The 21,920-nt window shown below is 32.5% G+C and overlaps 3 protein-coding genes across 9 annotated transcripts in view; 1 reads left to right on the forward strand and 2 right to left on the reverse strand.

The window, feature by feature from the left end:
• Trxr1 (Thioredoxin reductase 1) overlaps positions 1–4,443 on the reverse strand; it is a 20,994-nt gene extending 16,551 nt beyond the window's left edge. Inside the window, exons 1-2 of one of the 4 annotated variants that reach the window (XM_075300806.1) lie at positions 4,315–4,443; positions 4,174–4,224 (exon numbers count right to left, since the gene is read on the reverse strand). In XM_075300806.1, the coding sequence (XP_075156921.1) occupies positions 4,174–4,189 (16 nt within the window). In that variant the 5' untranslated portion in view covers positions 4,190–4,224; positions 4,315–4,443. Of the gene's footprint in view, positions 1–3,147; positions 3,443–4,173 lie in introns of those variants that run through there. The other 3 variants (XM_075300807.1, XM_075300805.1, XM_075300803.1) reach the window with 3 other exon arrangements.
• The window catches only part of sni (SDR family oxidoreductase sniffer), a 13,636-nt gene extending 1,531 nt beyond the window's left edge, over positions 1–12,105 (forward strand). The window contains exons 1-4 of one of the 4 annotated variants that reach the window (XM_075300809.1): positions 2,792–2,906; positions 3,789–3,980; positions 11,203–11,254; positions 11,316–12,105. In XM_075300809.1, the coding sequence (XP_075156924.1) occupies positions 3,855–3,980; positions 11,203–11,254; positions 11,316–11,881 (744 nt within the window). In that variant the 5' untranslated portion in view covers positions 2,792–2,906; positions 3,789–3,854 and the 3' untranslated portion in view covers positions 11,882–12,105. Of the gene's footprint in view, positions 1–2,791; positions 2,907–3,532; positions 3,649–3,788; positions 3,981–7,708; positions 7,761–7,826; positions 8,584–11,202; positions 11,255–11,315 lie in introns of those variants that run through there. The other 3 variants (XM_075300808.1, XM_075300811.1, XM_075300810.1) reach the window with 3 other exon arrangements.
• A 5,296-nt stretch (positions 12,106–17,401) lies between these two features.
• Positions 17,402–18,800, reverse strand: LOC142230031 (steroid receptor RNA activator 1). The gene is made up of 3 exons (XM_075300639.1): positions 18,614–18,800; positions 18,290–18,465; positions 17,402–18,224 (listed from the first exon to the last, which is right to left on the reverse strand). The coding sequence occupies exons 1-3, from the start codon at positions 18,666–18,668 to the stop codon at positions 17,607–17,609; spliced, it is 849 nt and encodes a 282-aa protein (XP_075156754.1). The 5' UTR covers positions 18,669–18,800; the 3' UTR covers positions 17,402–17,606.
• Between the last annotated feature and the right edge of the window lie 3,120 nt (positions 18,801–21,920).

The following is a 21,920-nucleotide window of genomic DNA, read 5'->3' on the forward strand; positions in this document are numbered from 1 at the left end:
TAAAATTTTGACATTTTCTATAGAAATAAAATTTTTACACAATTTTCTATTTTTTCTATAGAAATAAAATTTTGACAAAATTTTCTATCGAAATAAAATTTTGACAAAATTTTCTATCGAAATAAAATTTTGACAAAATTTTCTATAGAAATAAAATTTTGACAAAATTTTCTATAGAAATAAAACTTTGACAGAATTTTCTAAAGAAATAAAATTTTCTATAGAAATAAAATTTTGACTAAATTTTCTATAGAAATAAAATTTTGACAAAATTATCTATCGAAATAAAATTTTAACAAAATTTTTATATCGCAATAAAATTTTGACAAAATTATCTATCGAAATAAAATTTTAACAAAATTTTCTATAGCAATAAAATTTTGACAAAATTTTCTATAGAAATAAAATTTTGACAAAATTTTCTATAGAAATAAAATTTTGACAAAATTTTCTATAGAAATTTTGACAAAATTTTCTATAGAAATAAAATTTTGACAAAATTTTCTATAGAAATTTTGACAACATTTTCTATAGAAATAAAATTTTGACAACATTTTCTATAGAAATATAATTTTGACAAAATTTTCTATAGCAATAAAATTTTGACAAAATTTTCTATAGCAATAAAATTTTGACAAAATAAAATTTTGACAAAATTTCCTATAGAAATAAGATTTTGACAACATTTTCTATAGAAATAAAATGTTGACAAAATTTTCTACAGAAATAAAATGTTGACAAAATTTTCTATAGACAAAATTTTCTATAGAAATAAAATTTTGACAAAATTTTCTATAGAAATAAAATTTTGACAAAATTTTCTATAGAAATAAAATATTGACAAAATTTTCTATAGAAATAAAATTTTGACAAAATTTTCTATAGAAATAAAATTTTGACAAAATTTTCTATAGAAATAAAATTTTGACAAAATTTTATATAGAAATAAAATTTTGCCAAAATTTTCTATAGAAATAACATTTTGACAAAATTTTCTATAGAAATAAAATTTTGACAAAAAAAAATTGTAAAAATTTTTCTACAAGAAAAATTTTTACAAAATTTTCTATAGAAATAAAATTTTGACAACATTTTCTATAGGAATAAAATTTTGACAACATTTTCTATAGAAATAAAATTTTGACAAAATTTTCTATAGAAATAAAATTTTGACAAAATTTTCTATAGAAATAAAATTTTGACAAAATTTTCTATAGAAATAAAATTTTGACAAAATTTGCTATAGAAATAAAATTTTGGCAAAATTTGCTATAGAAATAAAATTTGGACAAAATTTTCGATAGAAATAAAATTGAGAAAATTTGCTATAGAAAAAAAATTTTCTATAGAAATAAAATTTTGATAAAATTTTCGATAGAAATACAATTTTGACAAAAATTTTCTATAGAAATAAAGCTTTGACAGAATCTTCTATAGAAATAAAATTTTGACAAAATTTTCTATAGAAATAAAATTTTCTTTAGAATTAAAATTTTGACAAAATTTTCTATAGAAATTAAATTTTGACAAAAATTTCTATAGAATTAAAATTTTGACAAAAATTTCTATAGAAATAACATTTTGATAAATTTTTCTATAAATGCAATATCGAAAAAAAAACTCGTCATTTATTTATTCGAAATTAATCGCAAAATTTTGAACAAAATCTTCAAAATATTTAATTTTGTAGATTGGTGGTAAAATTTTCTTCAAAGTTTGGTAGATTATTTTTGTCACGAGTGGCAACCGTGCCCGCAGCTCCAAAAATTGGCAATTTGTGTTTAGATTAGATTAGAAAAGATTTTATTGAAAATTCAGTTACATGAGATGAATTACTTAACAATTATTAAAGAAAATCTTATATGACATAACAATTTTGTTGTGTATCAGATCGGCATAATCAGATTAAATATGTGAAATAGTTTGATCAAATTCATTCATGATAAATTTCCTGTATCTAACGCTATATGTTAACTTATGAGAGGCTTGAAGTGGTTGCCGTTAAGTATATGGTAAAAATCGTTTAGTGTTAGTGGACTCTTTCCAAAAAATTTTTTCCTTCCGTATGCATATATTGGACATACTCCAATAAAATGAATAGTATTTTCAGGAACCTGTAGATTACAAAGTGTACATGTGCCATCTGTGTCATTCCCGAAAGCTCTCGGACTCAGGTTGATGAGGGCACACCTCGCGCGAAATATCAAACTCATAACTGTTTGCGAATTAGTATCCACAAAATAAGGGGGGAAATCGTAACTCAGATTCGGATAGTGCTCATGGATTTGATGCTCTTGTATAGATCTCTCTCCTGCCCTATTCCGCATTCGAGTAATCTGTCTTGCAACATTCCTAGTTCTTTATTCCTAGTGTTGAAGTCGAAATCAATGTTAAAATCAGCGCTTATATCAACTCAACTTTCAGCCCAGAACACACCCAATATACAAGGTAATCTTGTGCTAGGCATTGCCAAAGCTTTCCTAATATAGGTAAAAATTTTGTGTTTAGAATCGAAAAATCTATAGGCTAGCCAAAAATTTGACCAATCGGACAACTTGTACTAAGGTAGATTTATGACCCGCTTTAACAGATTTATTTTCTATATCAGCAACTAAACACGAACTTAGCACCTACCTATGTAAAAAATTTAAACACAGTGAAACAACATAAAGCCACAACTTTAGAAATGTTCGTTTTCAATTAAAATTCAACACTCAACAACAACCCTCCCTAATATTTATCAGCTGACAGTTTGACAATTCCTATTGGAATTATTCCAAAATGACGTTGCTGTAGAAGAAACAAAAAACTGCGAAACACAAGAGCAAACACACTCAAATAGTAAAAAACGTAAAGAACAACCAGTTAATAAAAAAAACAGCAGCTGGACAAAAACAGGTTAGAAAGTAAGTAAATAAATACATACGATATCGTATACAATGGCAAAACAATGCTAAAAGAATTTTAATCAATGAGCAAATGAATGACTTTGCAAAAAACAATGACTACACAGAAAGTAAGCACACAACAATTAATGACGATTTTTCACAATTCTGTGAAATTATTTCCTCGATAATTATATAATCGAACGAGCTAACTACATTAAACTATGACGATGTTTAGAAGTTCTCGGCCATAACTACTTACGAGATCCGGATTGGCTCATAGTACGTTGTTGACGTAAATTTGTTGCAATCGATCTTCTCGTGCTACTTGCGCCTATATTATTCGCAATAATTGTCGATTTTGTGGAACGTATAAATGTAACAACCACTTTTGAATTCCATATAGTAAACATTGATGTTGATTTATTTCGATTTTAGTTCTTAGTTACTCTTTTTCAAATGTAATAAACAAAAAATCGCGAAATTGACCTCTTTTTTGCACTTAAAATTAAAATGAAGATAAACACAAATGTGCGAGTATTTGACAGTGTTTTTCGCAGACAACTGGAAGTCGGCTTGGAAAACTTTGACAACTCAAATGCCAAAAGTAAATTCTCATGAGAGAGAGAGAGAGTTGACAATGGAATCTCGAATGAAGAGAATGTGCAAAAAGCAACAATTGTTAAAAATGCCGATATGACATGATGTTCTTTTAATTTCCATTCAATTCGATATTGCTAGCAAGCCGTTCAGAGGAATACAAGTGAGAAATAGGAATTCATAAATATATTATTTTTATCAGAATATATTGTTCACACAATCTTTATGATTCACAATGCGATAGCACTTGCTTAATCTTTTGATTCATTTTATTCTTTTTTTACATTGTTCATATCTTTCTAGATTAGTAGTAATTCAGGAAGAAATTTTAGCAAGTTTTTGAGATTGTGAGAGCCTATTTAAAACATCATGAATTCAATTCTAATAACCGGATGTAATCGAGGTCTTGGCTTGGGTATGGTTAAAGCTTTGGTAAAATTACCCAAACCTCCACAGCATTTATTTGCCACATGCCGTAATAAGGATCAAGCAAAGGTAAGACGCCAGACACATTTTTCTTTTCATATCATTTTTACTTGTACATTGAACCTTATTAATGCGGGAATGTTTTGTTGAAATACGTATGTTTGTATGAATTCCGGAGGTCATGCAAGACAGCATACTAATTTGTGTTGTGTATGACGATAATTTTGCCAGTTGTTCATAAGCATCGCATCGTTTTACTTACTTGTTACTGGTGCCATTTTTAGACGTTTCACTTCAAGTATAGCAGCTACAGCTACGAGTACCACAGAAAATAATTTAAAAGCTTTAATTTTTTTCTAATAACACACCGATTTGATATTCACACACAATGTTTATTAAGTACCTCCTCCTAATTTTCTTTTTGGTATCACACAACCGCGAAACAGCGTCTTTCGTACAAGTTTGCGAAATGAAATAAGCCGTGTATAGGGTTATTTACTTCTTTTTGTAATAGTTTTTATCTCACTATCTTCTATGAAATGACAATTCCAGTCTCTCGCAATTTCGTTCTCTTTGCAATATATAGGATTTTGCTATTGGAAATACAGCCAGGGTTGCATTTTCGTTGAACCGTTATATACAGTTCTACCTAAATTAGATCGTATGACGTATAAATGAAAATAGTAATAATGGGGTGTTTAGATTAACATGCAATATTTTGTGGTAAATTCTGCCGAATTTACTGTTAGCTATAGGCCGATATACAGCTCTTATGAAATTTTTGATAGCAAAAATCTATTTAGGTCTCCGACAAAAAAATGGAGATCAGATTATTTGATCACAATTAAAAATTGTAAATATTTGGTCCAAGTATGCAAATAAATTACACATTTATTTTGTAAATAAATTATTAAAAATGTTACATGCACAAATTGTTGCTGCCATGAGTTGTCAAAATCTACAATATATGAGCAAAAAATTTCGTCAGCGGTGCAGCAGAATTTATAGCTACCTAAAATTTCGTTAGGATAAGTAGCGAACCATTTCTTATGGGAAGAAGACTTGTCTTATTGTACCAAAGGCCGATACTTAGAACCATTTAAATGCTATACATAAAAAATATAACGATCTGCATTCCTACCTACAAACTAAACTATAGATGCAGCCTTTTTCTGAGAGAGTGACTTAAGACAATATCTATTGTTATAAAAATTGCAATATTTTTGAAATTGCTTGCAAAATTTAAATGATTTTGGCAAATTAGTCATGTTAGCCTGATATCGGAACAAACTATTAACGTCCAAATGCATTATTTTATTTGTAACTATTATTCGAGCTTTATGCACAAAGAAGGTTAAGGAACTTGATTGAAAATAAAACGCCAGATACAAATCTATAGATGACTCCTATACATGATTCCGTTCGGGCGAATGAACGTTTCCATAGTCTTTAGTATAAGTCTGGCTGTGGTAGATAACTCAATTTGGTGTCCACATGCTAACTTTTAATCACCTTTGTCCATAAAGCTTTTTTATTTAGAATGCCTCGCAATATTATGAATTTACAAAATTTAAACGATTTTGTCAATGCTTTTGGTATTATTAGAACTTTAGAACAAGTATATACGGCCGTAAATTCGGCCAGGCCGAATCTTATGTACCCTCCACCATGAATTGCGTAGAAACTTCTACGAAAGACTGTCATCCACAAATTTCAACTCACTCGGATGAAATTTGCTCCTCCAAGAGACTCCAAAACCAAATCTCGGGATCGGTTTATATGGGGGCTATAAATGATTATGGACTGATACGGACCACTTTTGGCATGATTGTTAAATATCATATACTACCACCACGTACTAAATTTCAACCAGATCGGATGAATTTTGCTTCTCCAAAATGCACCGGAGGTCAAATCTGGCGATCGGTTTATATGGGAGCTATATATAATTATGGACTGATAGGAACCAAGTCCTGTATGGCTGTTGGATACGATATACTAACATCACGTACCAAATTTCAACCGAATGGGAAGAATTTTGCTCCTCCAAGTATATACGGCCGTAAGTTCGGCCAGGCCGAATCTTATGTACCCTCCACCATGGATTGCGTAGAAACTTCTACGAAAGACTATCATCCACAAATTTCAACTCACTCGGATGAAATTTGCTCCTCCAAGAGGCTCCAAAACCAAATCTCGGGATCGGTTTATATGGGGGCTATAAATGATTATGGACTGATACGGACCACTTTTGGCATGATTGTTAAATATCATGTACTACCACCATATACCAAATTTCAACTGAATCAGATGAATTTTGGTCTTCCAAGAGGCTCCAGAGGTCAAATCTGGTGATCGGTTTATATGGGGGCTCTATATAATTATGGACCAATTTTTGCATGGTCATTAGAGACCATATACTAACATCATGTACCAAATTTCAGCCGGATCGGATGAAATTTGTTTCTCTTAGAGGCTCTGCAAGCCAAATCGGGGGATCGGTTTATATGGGTGCTATATATAATTATGGACCCCTGTGAACCAATTTTTGTATGGTTGTTAGAGACCCTATACTAACACCATGTACCAGCCGGATCGGATGAAATTTGCTTCTCTTAGAGGCCTCGCAAGCCAAATTTGGGGGTCCGTTTATATGGGGGCTATACGTAAAAATGGACCGATATGGTCCATTTGCAATACCATCCGACCTACATCAATAACAACTACTTGTGCCAAGTTTCAAGTCGATAGCTTGTTTCGTTCGGAAGTTAGCGTGAAAGGTCTGTTGAAAGGACGGACGGACGGACATGCTCAGATCGACTCAGAATTTCACCACGACCCAGAATATATATACTTTATGGGGTCTTAGAGCAATATTTCGATGTGTTACAAACGAAATGACAGAGTTAATATACCCCCCATCCTATGGTGGAGGGTATAATAACACTATCATTTAGGCGGTTGGGCAGGAAAAAGGGCAATTGTTCGCAGAAACGAAATCGAGATTTCCTTTCACTTTTTTATTTTAAAGTTAGATTTAAAATATAATTGGGAATGTTCTCACAATTTCATTTCAAAATTGTCTTTGTTAAAAAATTACCCAAATGGAAGTTTGTAAATAAATTTGTTAAAACAGCAACAAACCTGCTGACAAAGGGAAATATTTATATTGTCGTTTACTAAATACAGAGACTTTCTATTTTATCTTTTATACTCGGTACCATAGGATGGAAATATAATAAGTTAATTATATTCCAAACAAAAAAAAAAACATTATATTCGAAAAAAACAACATTGGAAGCATTTAATATTAATTGAGGATTGGAATGTACAAGCAAATATTTTTAGGAAAATCCGTTTCATTATTGAAATTTGCCTTGAGTAGAAAACAGGCGGGATTTTGGGAATTTAAGTTTATAAATAACACAAAAAATAGCTATAGCTTAGCAAACAATGGCGGCTTTAGACCAAAACTAGAATAGAACACATGCTATTTGCATACATTTTGGTACAACATCAACTGAAAATATATTTAATATTTAAGTAATTCCTTTTGTAACCATTGAACCTTCCCAAATATACTAAAAACCTTAAAAACCTAAGTCCTAAGTTTCGAATTCCCTTAAGTCTATAAGTCCTGACATAAAGTATGCCACACGAATAATACTCCCAAATAGACTTGAACAAATGCACATTTACATATATGTACCCTTAATACAAAAAAATGCATTTTAGCTTGTCCAAATTTCTAAAACAAACTTTTTGGTTCTTTTCCAAATCTAAACCTAAACTTTCAGGACCTACAAGATTTGGCCTCACAAAATTCCAATATTCATATTATGGAAATTGGTAAGTATTGCTAAACCTCAAGGGCTTTTATAGATATCATCTAAATCTTGTGTATCTTTTACGCAGATTTACGAAATATCAATTCCCATGAAAATTTGGTTAAACAAATCGATGAAATCACCGGTGGCAATGGCCTCAATGTACTTTTCAATAATGCCGGAATTTCTCCAAAATCGACTAGAATTAATATGACTAATGCAGAGGATATAATGAATACTTTGGAAACAAATACCGTGGTGCCTGTTATGTTAGCTAAAGCCTGTTTGCCTTTACTTAAAAAGGCCTCTAAATCTTATGAAGCATTAGATTTGTGTGTACAAAGAGCTGCCATTATAAACATGAGCTCCATGCTGGGTTCAATAGAAATGAATGAAACAGGTGGCCTCTATGCCTACCGTACGTCCAAGGCCGCTTTGAACGCGGCCACTAAATCGTTAAGTATCGATTTATTTCCCTTTAAAATTCTATGTGTGGCCTTACATCCTGGCTGGGTGCGTACAGAAATGGGTGGAAAAAATGCACCATTGGAAATAGAACCAACAACAGCGGAAATTATCGATACCATTATGAAATTCAATGCCAGCCACAATGGTGGTTTCTATCAGCACAATGGTGAAAAATTACCCTGGTAGAATACATACGCAGCCAATTAGTATTAGGATATTAATTTTGTTTTTGTTTTAGTCAGTTAAGTTTTGTTTTTTAGTTAAGAAACAATAAAGTGAAATTATATTCCCCAGATGCAAAAAAAAATGATGTAAAAAATCGATAAACTAATTTTTATATAGAATATAAACATATGTATATTGAAAGTTTTATTAAATTATTTTATTTTATATAATTCTTCGTGAACAAAATATCAAAACATGAAATAGTTGAATTGCAAGAGCCATGCAACATAACACTCGTCCCACTGGCATATTTCATATAGTTTCAAAACCCAAAGAAATTTTTTAGTAGGGGCCACAGAACAGTCTGCTAAAACAGCAGAAAGTCTTGCTGAAATAGCAAACATTGTCTGATATTTTTTAAGCTCGATTACACTAAAACATGTTTTAGATTGGCTGAAACATAATTAAAACAAGTAAGTAAAGTAGAAAGTCGGGCGGGGCCGACTATATCATACCCCAAACCTCCATTACAGAATTAGTAATCATAAGCATTTGTGGGGTAACATATAGGTCTGGGAGATAAACCGCAGTTGCATATTTAAGAAAATTAAGGGGTACATGTCTATGGGTGCTTTGTGTCAATCTGACTATAGCTCATAGTCAATGTTTCCAGGGAAAATGTCCGGCTTACCCTACAAGGACAAAAAAAAGTTCCCTACTTTCCTATACATTCCCAAACAATTTTCCCTACTATAGTTTTCGTTAAATTTAAAAAAATTTTACAAAACAAAAATGGTTCTAAGTACTTTATTATCTTAAAACATGAATATGCAACGTATATAACTTAGAATATAAATTTGTATTACCACCACGGTTGCCACAGTTGGTAGAATTTTACCCAAATTAGTAATCTTGTTTGTTAAATCTCTATAAAAATAAAATTGTGGAAAAAGTTTCTATAAACAAATTTTTGTAATTAATTTTTCTATAGAAATAAAATTTTGACAATAAATTCTATAGAAATAAAATTTTGAGAAAATTTTTTATAGAAATAATATTTTGAAACAAATTTCTATAGAACTACAATTTTGACAAAATGTTCTATAGAAATAAAATGTTGACAAAATTTTCTACAGGAACAAAGTTTACCACACATTGTTAAAGATCAAGCCTTGCCGGCTTCTAATATCCTCCTCTAGAGCTACCAAAATGTAAAAATGATTACAAATTGTGTTGAGTGAAAATGTGGCCCTACGTCCCTACAAGACGCTAAATATTAGAAAAACCCTACATATAGGGAATTTCCCCTACTTCTAGCAACACTGGCTGTGTTGATATTGCACCTACAGAATTAATATGCCACTAATATTGAGTCCATTATTAAAAAAGAGAAAATCGTTAAATTAGTGTGGGTAATAAATACAAATTTGAAAAAATCGAGCAATATTCTTATGTAAGAGCTACAAGTACGTATAAGTACGATCGGCTAGTACATCAAAATTTGAAATTTGAGTAACATTGGTTAATAAATAAGAATACTATGGCCAAATTTGGGAAAATCGAGCGATGCATATATATGGAAGCTATATCTAAATCTGAACCAATTTGCATAATATTTTGCTGGTTTGATTAATACTACAAAAGGTTACCTTGTGCAAGATTTGAGTAAGATCAGTTACGAAAAGAGGCCTGTATGGTCAAACATAAGGTTATAAGGGCGCATTTTTTAAAATCGGGCGATACATATATGGGAGCTATATCTAAATTTGAACCGATTTCGATGAAATTTTGCACATATAGTTAGTACTATAGAGGACTGGATCTAGCCAACTTTTAGTAAGATCGGTTGATAAATAAGGGTTTTATGGTCAAATTTAGAAAAATCGGGCGGTACATATATATGGGAGCTATAGCTAAATCTGAACCGATTTCGATGATTTTTTGCACATATAGTTAGTGCTATAGAATATTATATTTAGCCAACTTTGGGTAAGATCGGTTGATAGATAAGGGTTTTATGGACAAATTTAGAAAAATCGAGCGGTACATATATATGGGAGCTATAGCTAAATCTGAACCGATTTTGATGATTTTTTGCACATATAGTTAGTGCTATAGAAGATTACATTTAGCCAAATTTGAGTAAGATCGGTTGATAAATAAGGGTTTTATGGCCAAATTTATAAAAATCGGGCGATACATATATATGAGAGCTATATCTAAATCTGAACCGATTTGGATGAAATTTTGCAGACTTGAAGGGCGATGGAAAAGATTACCTTTTGCCAAATTTGGTGACGATCCGTTTGAAAAAAAAGCGCAACGTGACCCCATTTGTCGAAATCGGGCGATACATATATATGGGAGCTATATCTAAATTTGATCCGATTTCTTCCAAATTCAATAGCGTTCGTCCTTGTGCCCAAAAAACTCCCTGTACCAAATTTCATCAAAATCGGTTAATAATTGCGACCGGAATCCTGTGAACAACAAATACATGGACAGACGGACGGACGGACACCAAGCGCTAGATCAGGAGGTGATTCTGAGTCGATCGGTATATATTTTATGGGGTCTAAAATCAATATTTCTGGTAGGCACATTTTTTGGCCGATCAAACTTATTATACCCTGACCACATAGTGGTTTAGGGTATAATATCTTTTTAGTAGATGTTTTGCTCTTTTAGCAAATTTGGGTCTGCAGTATCTACTAACAAATTTCTTTGGGCGTAGAAAAGCCCTAAGACATTTGTTTGATTTTATTTTTTTAATTTAAATTTAATTTAATTTAAAATTACATTAACATTTGCTTTCTTCTTCTGTTTTCAAGGACCTACAAGAGTTGGCTAAACAACACCCCAATATTCATATCATTGAGATAGGTAATTATATAGTATCACGAATTTTCTGGTCATCTTTTGTTAATTACTCTTTTATTTACAGACTTAAATAATACGGAGCTATATGAGAATTTGGTAAAGCAAATTGATGAGACCACACAAGGAAAAGGTCTTAATGTTCTCTTTAATAATGCTGCCATTGCATATGATGAACCCAACCTTGATGCTGTTAAAGCCGATCATATGATGAATACATTTAAAACTAATTCCGTAGTTCCTGTAATGCTGAGCTTAGCTTGTTTGCCTTTGCTAAAAAAGGCTTCGGAACTTAATGATTCATTGGAAATGTGTGTGCATCGTGCCGCCATTATAAATATGAGCTCTAGCTTGGGTTCAATAAGTAGCAATACGACTGGAGGTTTCTTCACATATCGCTGTTCTAAGGCGGCCTTAAATGCTGCAACAAAATCATTCAGTGTTGATTTATTACCATATAAAATTCTTTGTGTTGTTGTCCATCCTGGTTGGGTGCGTACCGATATGGGTGGAGCAAATGCTCCCATGGATATTGAACCTACAACAGCTGAGATTATTGAAACTATAATGAAATTTAATAGTTCTCATAATGGTGGATTTTATCAACATGATGGCACCCAGTTGCCTTGGTAAATTTAAATATTGCGAAGATAATCATAAGTGCTCAAATGCATTATGTATCTTATTGAGCCGTTATCATGAGTACACATAAAAATCGCCTTATTTATTAATCTACCTAAAATATTCGTTCTACGCACTAATACGTATATATACTGTTTATATAAAATGTTCTTTCTATGTTGTGTTTAAAAAGTGTTTAATAAAATTTTCTATATTAATTTATATATTTTGAAAAATGTTGTTTTTTTTTTTTAATTTGTATTATTTCTAATCTAGATATACATTTGGGCTTGATTGTAAAACGAGTTAAAATAAATAAAATAAAAAGTCGAAATTGATTTTTCTACTAAAAGACCAAATTGTACACTCATAGAAAAAAGTCGATGTCTAATGCTTTTGCTATTTTATTTATTCTTTTTACGGCCACCCAGCAAAAACTCTCATTACCCGGTAATCTTGTAGGTAAGCCTATCTTAGAATTAATAACCACTTATTAATTGATATCGCTCCGGATTACATTTACATACGCATGTCCTAGGAGGAAAGTACTTCACCTCAGGCATACGTTCGGCCATGAAATAAGTAGTGTATAAAGAGCATATGATCACCTAATATGTAATCAGTTGTTCGTAGTTTGTAAAATAACTAGTTATTTCCTCAGGTATCCAAATCTCGAAAATAAATACTTCTGTCTCTACGCTGATAAAAAGCTTCTCCGGTTCCAAGGATTTTGTCTTTACACTAATTAATTTGGTATTGATTCCGAGTCAAAGAAACGGAGAATTGAAGAGATACTAGGAGACGAATTTGAATCTTTCGGATTTGTTCGACTTCTTGTTCTTGTCCTTTAGAAATTTAACTATACTCGCAACTCAAATGCATTGTTTCAAGTAAAAACGACAATAAAGTATTAAAAGACATCCGCATTTTTTACTCCTGTTTAGCTTTGCTAAATACCAAAAGTCAACAAATTTAAAGACAATGTCATTAATTGTAAAGAGTTTTTTAGAATTATTAAAGCCAAGTTAATATTAGTCCAGCAAACATATTTGTCATGTAATTATACCCATTTTTAAGTCGAATGAATTGTAAGGACAAAACAACTTTCTTAAACAGTTTATCTCTTGGACAAGGCAAATATCGTTATGCGTCTTCTATGCTAAGCAAAAATCGCAAAAAAAAATTGGCCTCATAATATTTTCTTTCAGTGTATGTTAAACCTTATGAAAATAATAAAAAGAATACAATGCAGAATGCCGTTTATAACGAATCCATTAGGAGAGATGTAAATTTGGATGTACATATAACTCAGAATTATCTAAATTCGTTATTACTACCTACATTCATTTAAATCACCATTATTGTGAAATTTCTGAAAAAATCGTCAGAATCAACGTTAGATTACATTTATTCCATTTTATTGAGCCATTATCGGTCAACTGCATTACATTTTGAGAATAATCATCACAAATTACTGAGACGTATTTATTATTGTCATTATAAGTTAGTCATTATAATTCATCGCAATGCAATGCAACGTGTAATGAGAGTTTTACTGCTGGTAATGCAAATTGTAATTAGTTGTGGTTACCTAGTTTTTGCTGGGAATTTTCATGTAGCTCCGTTAGACTTTAACTCCCAGTTAACAGAAAGTAAAATGAAAATATCTTCTCTCCGGTTAACTGAAAAATTTAGCAGTTAAGTTCCTAACTGGCATTTTGAATATATTAGCAAGATGGTTTAAAAGTTCGTTAGCTAACGTAGCACTAACGGAGCTTCATGAAAATGGGGGTTAACCTATTTGAAAAACAAAAATTTTCCATTAAAATTTGAAAAAAACGAACTATAAAATACAGAATTACAACAATTAAGAAAAGTCTAAAGTCGGGCGGGGCCGATTATACTATACCCTTCACCACGATGTGGATCAAAATTTTTGATACCATCTCAACTTCTTCAAATTTGGTGGGAGCTATATAGTTAAAGGTTTACATTCTCAGATTCAAATATTTAAATCAGAACAGATTTGGAGAAACATTCTTAAACTTCTACAAAATCTCTAGACTTTAAATTAAAATCGGCTAACGCCCTTAAACGAAATACAATTAAGTAAAAATGGGAAATATAAAGCTAAATCAATTTTATGGCACAATAGTGTCGTATAGGACAATTTGAGGAATTTTTATTTTCGCTTCTTAGCAGTGGTGAGTTCACAGGACATCGGCAGATTTCAGCAAGATATGTGGTCAATTGTCGGGTTTGTGACAATATTTGGCAATAGCGACATTTACACAGCCGGAACCTTATCTAAATCTTCTGGGGAAAGTATGGGGACATGCTGGACAGCTGATGCTGTGACAAGTTTGCCTAAATCGGAAGAATATATGGCGTTTTATCTAAATCTGAATCGGTTTGGATAAAATTCGACACAGTTAGATAGAATGTTAAATCTTAATAAATAAAACGAATTGCAAAAAATTCCGTTGTAAAATATGAAATTTTCTACCATATTTTCCCAAATTAGGCGTATGTATATATGGGAGCTATACTATATATATCTATACCAATTTGAACAAAATTTGGTACACAAAACTAAAATCTTAATTCTACCCTGAGGGAAAAATTCCAAGTAAATCGAAATAAAAATTTGGTCTCCGGTTGTTATATGAATCTAAATCTGGCGAAAGATATATATGACAGCTATATCTAAATCTGAACCGATTTCAACGAAATTTAACATACTTGACCATCCATTGTACTCTTTGTGAAAAATTTGTAGAAAATAAAGTCAAAATTCTAGCCTCTAGCTATATCTAAAACTGAACCGATTTCAACCAAATTTGGCATGGATAGCTATAATATTAATTATACTCCGTTTGCATAGCCTCACATAAATCGGAGTAAAACTTTGGACTCTATAGTCATATGAGTCTAAATCAGGCGAAATATATATATGGGACCTATATCTAAATCTGAACCGATTTCAACCAAATTTAGCACGGGTTGGTAAAATGTCAATTCTATTCCTTGTGTAAAATTTCACGAAAATCGATGTTAAACTATGACCTCGGAAGTAAACTTTGGCCTCTGTGGTCATATGAGTCTAAATCAGGCGAAAATATATATGGGAGCTATATCTAAATCTAAACTGATTTGGCTGATATTTAGCAAATTTTTCGAGACTCATAAAATATTCGCATGTACGCAATTTGAAGAATATCGGTTGATAAACACGCCAATTATGACCACATAGGCGATAAGTATATATAGCAGCTATATCTAAATCTGAACCGATTTTTTCCAAAATCAATAGCGATTGTCTTTGTCCCGAAAAAGACCCCGTGCCAAATTTGAAGGCGATCGAACTTAAACTGCGACCTGTACTTTGCACACAAAAATACATGAACAGACAGACAGACAGTCGGACATAGCTAAATCAACTCAGAATTCAATTCTAAGACGATCGGCAAACTAAACGATGGGCCTCTGACTTTTCCTTTTTGGCGTTACATGGTTAGGTTAGGTGGCAGCCCGATGTATCAGGCTCACTTAGACTATTCAGTCCATTGTGATACCACATTGGTGAACTTCTCTCTTATAACTGAGTGCTGCCCGATTCCATGTTAAGCTCAATGACAAGGGACCTCGTTTTTATAGCCGAGTCCGAACGGCGTTCCACATTGCAGTGAAACCATTTAGAGAAACTTTGAAACCCTCAGAAATGTCACCAGCATTACTGAGGTGGGATAATCCACCGCTGAAAAACTTTTTTGGGTGTTCGGTCGAAGCAGGAATCGAAACCACGACCTTGTGTATGCAAGGCGGGCATGCTAACCATTGCACCACGGTGGCTCCCTTTGGCGTTACATACAAATGCACACACTTATTATACCCTGTACTACAGTAGTGGTGATAAATATTCAGATTTTTGGGCAAATACTTAAGATATTCATAAAATATTGTTTTAATTGTATTAGGATAGTCACATTTTTATTTGTTTCAACCAAACTAGTGTAATCGAGTTTAAGAAATAGCAGACAATCCCCAATATTCTGGTATTCTCTTAAACGCAAAATTTTCCTTAACCTCTATTTTCCGAACTACAAAGATATACAACATGAAATTTTTATTTGCTGTTCTATCCATAAGAACCATATGTAAAAAATTTTTGGGAGAAATTTCGGTGCAAAAGATTGAATGGTTCATAAGTTAATGACAATCCAACATTTTGCGTTTTGCGAATTCGTAAACCAGAAACGAATGTTTGCTATTTCAGCAAACAGTGACTGCTTTCCATTTTAAGGTTCTAGTGCGAATACATAACTACGTGTTGTCGTAGCACCCCCTGTTTTTTTAACCCGATAATCATCCCTTGTTGGCAGATCTGCACAGTAGAGCTCTTAAATCAGGCACAACACAGGTGTGAAGAGGTTTCATGAGAATTTTGTTATTTCAAAAATCTCCAGTTGATGGTCTGTCAATACGTTTACCGCGCACCTGGACATAGCTCATTCAAAACCACGTTGCGACCTCCGACGACCACCGAAGGAGCAGAAACCAGGGATGCAAAAAATGCTTTATATTGTATTTATTCAAAACTTTATTGGTTTTACATCTGTCATTCGCAACTTCAAACTATTATTGGTTTGCTTGGTCCATAATGTCTGTCCTAAATTTAGTTGCATCAGCGAATTACTAGCTACAATTTTGAAAAAATTTAATTAGTATGGATATGCCAAAAAGTGATTTTAAAAATAAAATTCTCTATCTAAACAGCAATTTACTTATGCAAAACTTTAGTAGTTTTCCTTCCTTTCCGTTCCTGCAGAAATTCGTGAAACGTTAATTATGAGCGAGTACCGACCGTCACGTTTACCGCACCATCGAGTAGTTCATAGTACCTGAAGAGACTGAAGTACTTTGAGTTTGCGAAGTTTGCTACTTTTTCTATATTTGCGACACGTATGTGACGTTTACATCTTTGCGACAGTCACAAACCTAAAAAAGTTTGAAACAAGCCATTTCTGGCAGAGACACCTTTCACAGCATCCAAAATAATCCTTAATTTTGCTGCGCTGTTTAGCCTTGTAGTTTTTGCGATAATTTTGTAGCAGGCGGTAAAACAAAGTCCTTATCGGGCTGCACTCGAAAAACAGGAGTTTATACGAGAGTTGTAAGATTACTGCCTAGTTTCTAACATGGCGACATATAGCTCATCAAAGTAAAATCTGGAGATTGGTTCAAACACATTGGTTGAAATATCTTCAATCACAGAAATGATAGTATCAATTAAAAAAAAATAATTGAAAGTCAATTAACAAATTGATCCAATTAAAAAAATAATTGATACTATTAATTTTTGTGATTGATTTTTGCTTCAACTATTTCGATATCAATGCGAAATATCTCTTTAGGGGTCTACAATAACACTATAATTGCCTTCGAACAAGAACAAATCTACGGCTATTGCTAAATGTTTTTGGATTTCCGCCTATAAAAAAGAATGTTTAACTGTAAGAAAAAAATGTAGCAACGTAATCGAAGAGTTTTTTTATTATTATTATTATAATTTTTTATTACATTGTTTAGAATACCAAAGTTTAAAACTTTTTTCTCTCGAGAGTTTAAAAGCCTTATAAGCAAATAAACACACGTACACACATACATCTTGGAAGTTATAAATTTATAAATAAAAACTTTCGCCTATCTACGGCTCTGATATTCCTCCACTTGCTTATCATATGTGTTGAACCCTTGATATTGGAGCATTGTGGCTGGCATCGGCATCTACATCACTACTATTCGTTGCAGAACGTGGCATAGCCGTCACAGTCATGGTGGGTATTGTAGATGATAATGTTGCATGGCCGCTGGAACTGGATCCCATTAGACTGATATCGCTGCTTCCTACCGCAGTAAAAGTCGCAACGGTTGGAGGCGTTTGTGTGGGTGCTATTGTCAGAACTATGTGTCGTAGTGTAACAGCCCATGATGTACATTCGTTGGCATGATTGGCGACTAGCGAAGTGTATATTTCGGTTGCCTCACTATGGGAATTACGCTGAATAGCCAAACTTAATTTGTAGATTTTTTCTTTTACAGCCTCACTCAAGTTTCCGGATTGCCAGAGTTGTTCTATAATACCTAGACGTCTTTCGATCTCTTCCCGTCTTACGTTAACTGACTCTTGTACCAATGGAACCTTGTCTCTTAGGTTGCGAAAACTTATTGTTAAAGCATCCGTGGGCAATTGAATACTTTCATTTTGATTGCCGGAGTTCTGTGATGACATGGGTGGCATGGGATGGACAACTGCCACAGGTTGCACACTGGCCATCGGTGGTGGAGGTATTGTCTGTTAAAAAAAACATACATTTTATTTATAGGCATGTATCAAAAACTCTGCAATTTCAATCCTACCAATTGATTGGGCAAAACCACTGCCGTGGGTTTAGTAGTTGGAGTAGTTGACGTCACGGAACCTTGTAATGGGTAAGCAACACGCTTATTCAAAATTCGAGTCCGTCCCGGTGTCCCTGCTGCCAAGGGATTATAAGTCATCGGAGGCGGATCATTCCAGCCAGGTGTTCGTGAGCCTTAAAATAGAGGTTTTATTGACAAGGTGGCATTGAAATTATATTCCATGTTTCTTTTCTTGGTGAGTACTCTACTCCGTATTTTTGTTGTCATTCTTCTTTCTCTATTCATCGCCTGATTTGTGTTGCACACAGTGTAATTACTTACCTGGGAAGGGTTCACTAGCTGGTGGCATAGCAGTTGGTGGTTTATTATCGGCCATATTTTGGAACTATTTATTAATAAACACTCTTAAATATAAATTTCTTTAAAATATTTCACATAAATAATAAAATGAATTTATTGTGTCGTGTGACAATCTCTTTTTTTCTTGTATTTATCCTCTCTTCTATTTTCGTGGTGAGTAGAGATGGCAAAATGATTAAGGGATAACGATATCACTCGATAATACTGTAATCGATACTGCACGAAATCATTAGTCGACCGCAGCCCATAATGGGAATTTCACACCCTACGATTAGTTTATTGATTGTTGATTGAGAGAAAAATCAAAATAACTGATAATAATAAAAGCTTTCAAACATTTTTTTCCAAAGATGAGATATTGTTATAAAAATCGCGTTCTCAACAGACATTACTCCAAAGTATAGAATACATCGCATTAGCATCTATTTCTCAACTATAAGCCTACAATAAGAATGTATCCCATCATGAAAAAAATGTAGGTTTAAGGTGGGTATTAAGTTCGAGTTTAAGGTGAGTATTAAGTTCGAGTTTAGACGCTAATTTTCACTAAAGTGAAAACTAAAGCAGTAAAAAAAGTCATAAAATTATACATATTTGTTGCAGATTTCATTATAACTTGATGGGGAATATCCCAAAGCAAATATTCACAAAGTTTGTATTCCTTAAAATGGATTATTAAAGAAAAGTAATCGTGAAAAAATTACGATGCTTTGGGCTATTCCCAATCATGTTGCCTTTTTTTACTGATTTAGTTTTCACTTTAAAGGCGAGTATTAAGTTCGAGTTTAGCCGCTAAAATCGCCATTTTTTCACGATTACTTTTCTCTAATAATACTTTTTAAGGAATACAAACTTTTTGAAATCTTGCTTTGGGCTATTCCTCATCAAGTTATAATAAAATCTGCAACAAATATGTATAATTTTATGCCTTTTTTTACTGTTTTAGTTTTCACTTTAGTGAAAAAAGTCGAACTTAATACCCACCTTAAGGTGAGTACTATGTTCGGTTTTTTCACGAAAACACTAAATTAAAAGTACAAATATATTTATGAAGATGATTACATTTTGATCAAATCTTGCCAAATAGTGGATGGAAAAGACCCAAGAAATTGATTGCAAATAATTTTATATATCTAAATAAATAAATTAAAAAATGTAACCGTGAAAACAAGCTGGTTTTCAGCTTGAAAACTGAACATAGTACTCAGCTTTAGTGAAAAAATGACGATCTTAGCGGCTAAACTCAAACTTAATACCCACCTTTAAGGTGAGTATTAAGTTCGAGTTTAGCCGCTAATTTTCACTAAATTGAAAACTAAATCAGTAAAAAAGTCATAAAATTATACATATTTGTTGCAGATTTCATTACAACTTGATGGAGAATATCCCAAAGCAAATTTTCACAAAGTTTGTATTCATTAAAATGGATTATTAAATTTCAAATTTTGGAAGAAAAAATTGGTACTAAAAATGGTTAAAATGTATTTTTTAATATTTCTCATTATTAGTTCACGTCATTAAAGTAATCGAAAAATAACACACATTTGGCAAAATTTAACTAAAATCAACTAATTTTCATGAACTAAAATAAAATCGGCTATAAAAAATTTTGTTGTCTTTTTTGTGGGGACAGATCTCATATGAACACCAATTTCTATAAGAAAACCAGTAAGGAAAGTCTAAAGTCGGGCGGGGCCGACTATATTATACCCTGCACCACTTTGTAGATCTAAATTTTCGATACCATATCACATCCGTCAAATGTGTTGGGGGCTATATATAAAGGTTTGTCCCAAATACATACATTTAAATATCACTGGAAGAATTTGATAGACTTCTACAAAATCTATAGACTCAAAACGGGAAACGTTTAAATCTGAAGCAATTTTAAGGAAATTTCGAAAAAGTTTATTTATGATTTATCGCTCGATATATATGTATTAGAAGTTTAGGAAAATTAGAGTCATTTTTACAACTTTTCGACTAAGCAGTGGCGATTTTACAAGGAAAATGTTGGTATTTTGACCATTTTTGTCGAAATCAGAAAAACATATATATGGGGGCTAAATCTAAATCTGAACCGATGTCAACCAAATTTGGCACGCATAGCTACAATGCTAATTCTACTCCCTGTGCAAAATTTCAACTAAATCGGAGTTAAAAATTGGCCTCTGTGGTCATATGAGTGTAAATCGGGCGAAAGCTATATATGGGAGCTATATCTCAATCTGAACCGATTTCAACCAAATTTGGCACGCATAGCTACAATGCTAATTATACTGCCTGTGCAAAATTTCAACTAAATCGGAGCAAAAAATTGGCCTCTGTGGTCATTTGAGTGTAAATCGGGCGAAAGCTATATACGGGAGCTATATCTAAATCTGAACCGATTTCAACCAAATTTGACACGCATAGCTACAATGCTAATTCTACTGCCTGTGCAAAATTTCAACTAAATCGGAGCAAAAAATTGGCCTCTGTGGGCAAATGAGTGTAAATCGGGCGAAAGCTATATATGGGAGCTATATCTAAATCTCCACCGATTTGGCTGATATTTTGCAAGTTTTTCGAGAGTCATAAAATATTCGGATGTACGGAATTTGAGGAAGATCGGTTGATATACACGCCAATTATGACCAGATCGGTGAAAAATATATATGGCAGCTATATCTAAATCTGAACCGATTTTTTCCAAAATCAATAGGGATCGTCTTTGAGCCGAAACAGGACCCTATACCAAATTTTAGGACAATCGGACTAAAACTGCGAGCTGTACTTTGCACACAAAAATACATCAACAGACAGACAGACGGACAGACAGACAGACAGACAGACGGACATCGCTAAATCGACTCAGAATTTAATTCTAAGACGATCGGTATACTAAACGATGGGTCTCAGACTTTTCCTTCTTGGCGTTACATACAAATGCACAAACTTATTATACCCTGTACCACAGTAGTGGTGAAGGGTATAAAAAGCATATAAGTAACAAACATTAGGTGTGTTCCTTTACTTTACTCGTAGTAAAAAGTAGTAAAAGAGAGTAATATTGAAAATCCTCTCAGATTTCTATATTTGTTAAATGTACAGGAAGGAAAATATAATAAAAATTGTAAAAATGTCAAATAAAAAACAAAAGAAGCATTGTGATTTGAATAAATATTTTCAAAACATGTAGATAAATTAAATACTTTTATATCGAAATTTTTTTGACAAATGGCAGATTTTTTGCAGGAAACTTTGAAATCCTTATTACGATAGAAAG

Source organism: Haematobia irritans, chromosome 3, assembly GCF_050003625.1.
Source record: "Haematobia irritans isolate KBUSLIRL chromosome 3, ASM5000362v1, whole genome shotgun sequence".
NCBI classification, from domain to species: domain Eukaryota; kingdom Metazoa; phylum Arthropoda; class Insecta; order Diptera; family Muscidae; genus Haematobia; species Haematobia irritans.

What these genes read in the sequence shown, in the direction of transcription:
- LOC142230031 (XM_075300639.1), bottom strand. Translation starts at nt 18,668, where the DNA reads ATGGCCGATAATAAACCACCAACTGCTATGCCACCAGCTAGTGAACCC. An exon ending in AGCTAGTGAACCCTTCCCAG is followed by an intron (nt 18,466 to 18,613) that starts GTAAGTAATTAC and finishes CTCTATTTTAAG; the next exon opens with GCTCACGAACACCTGGCTGG. An exon ending in TGGTTTTGCCCAATCAATTG is followed by an intron (nt 18,225 to 18,289) that starts GTAGGATTGAAA and finishes TTTTTTTAACAG; the next exon opens with ACAATACCTCCACCACCGAT.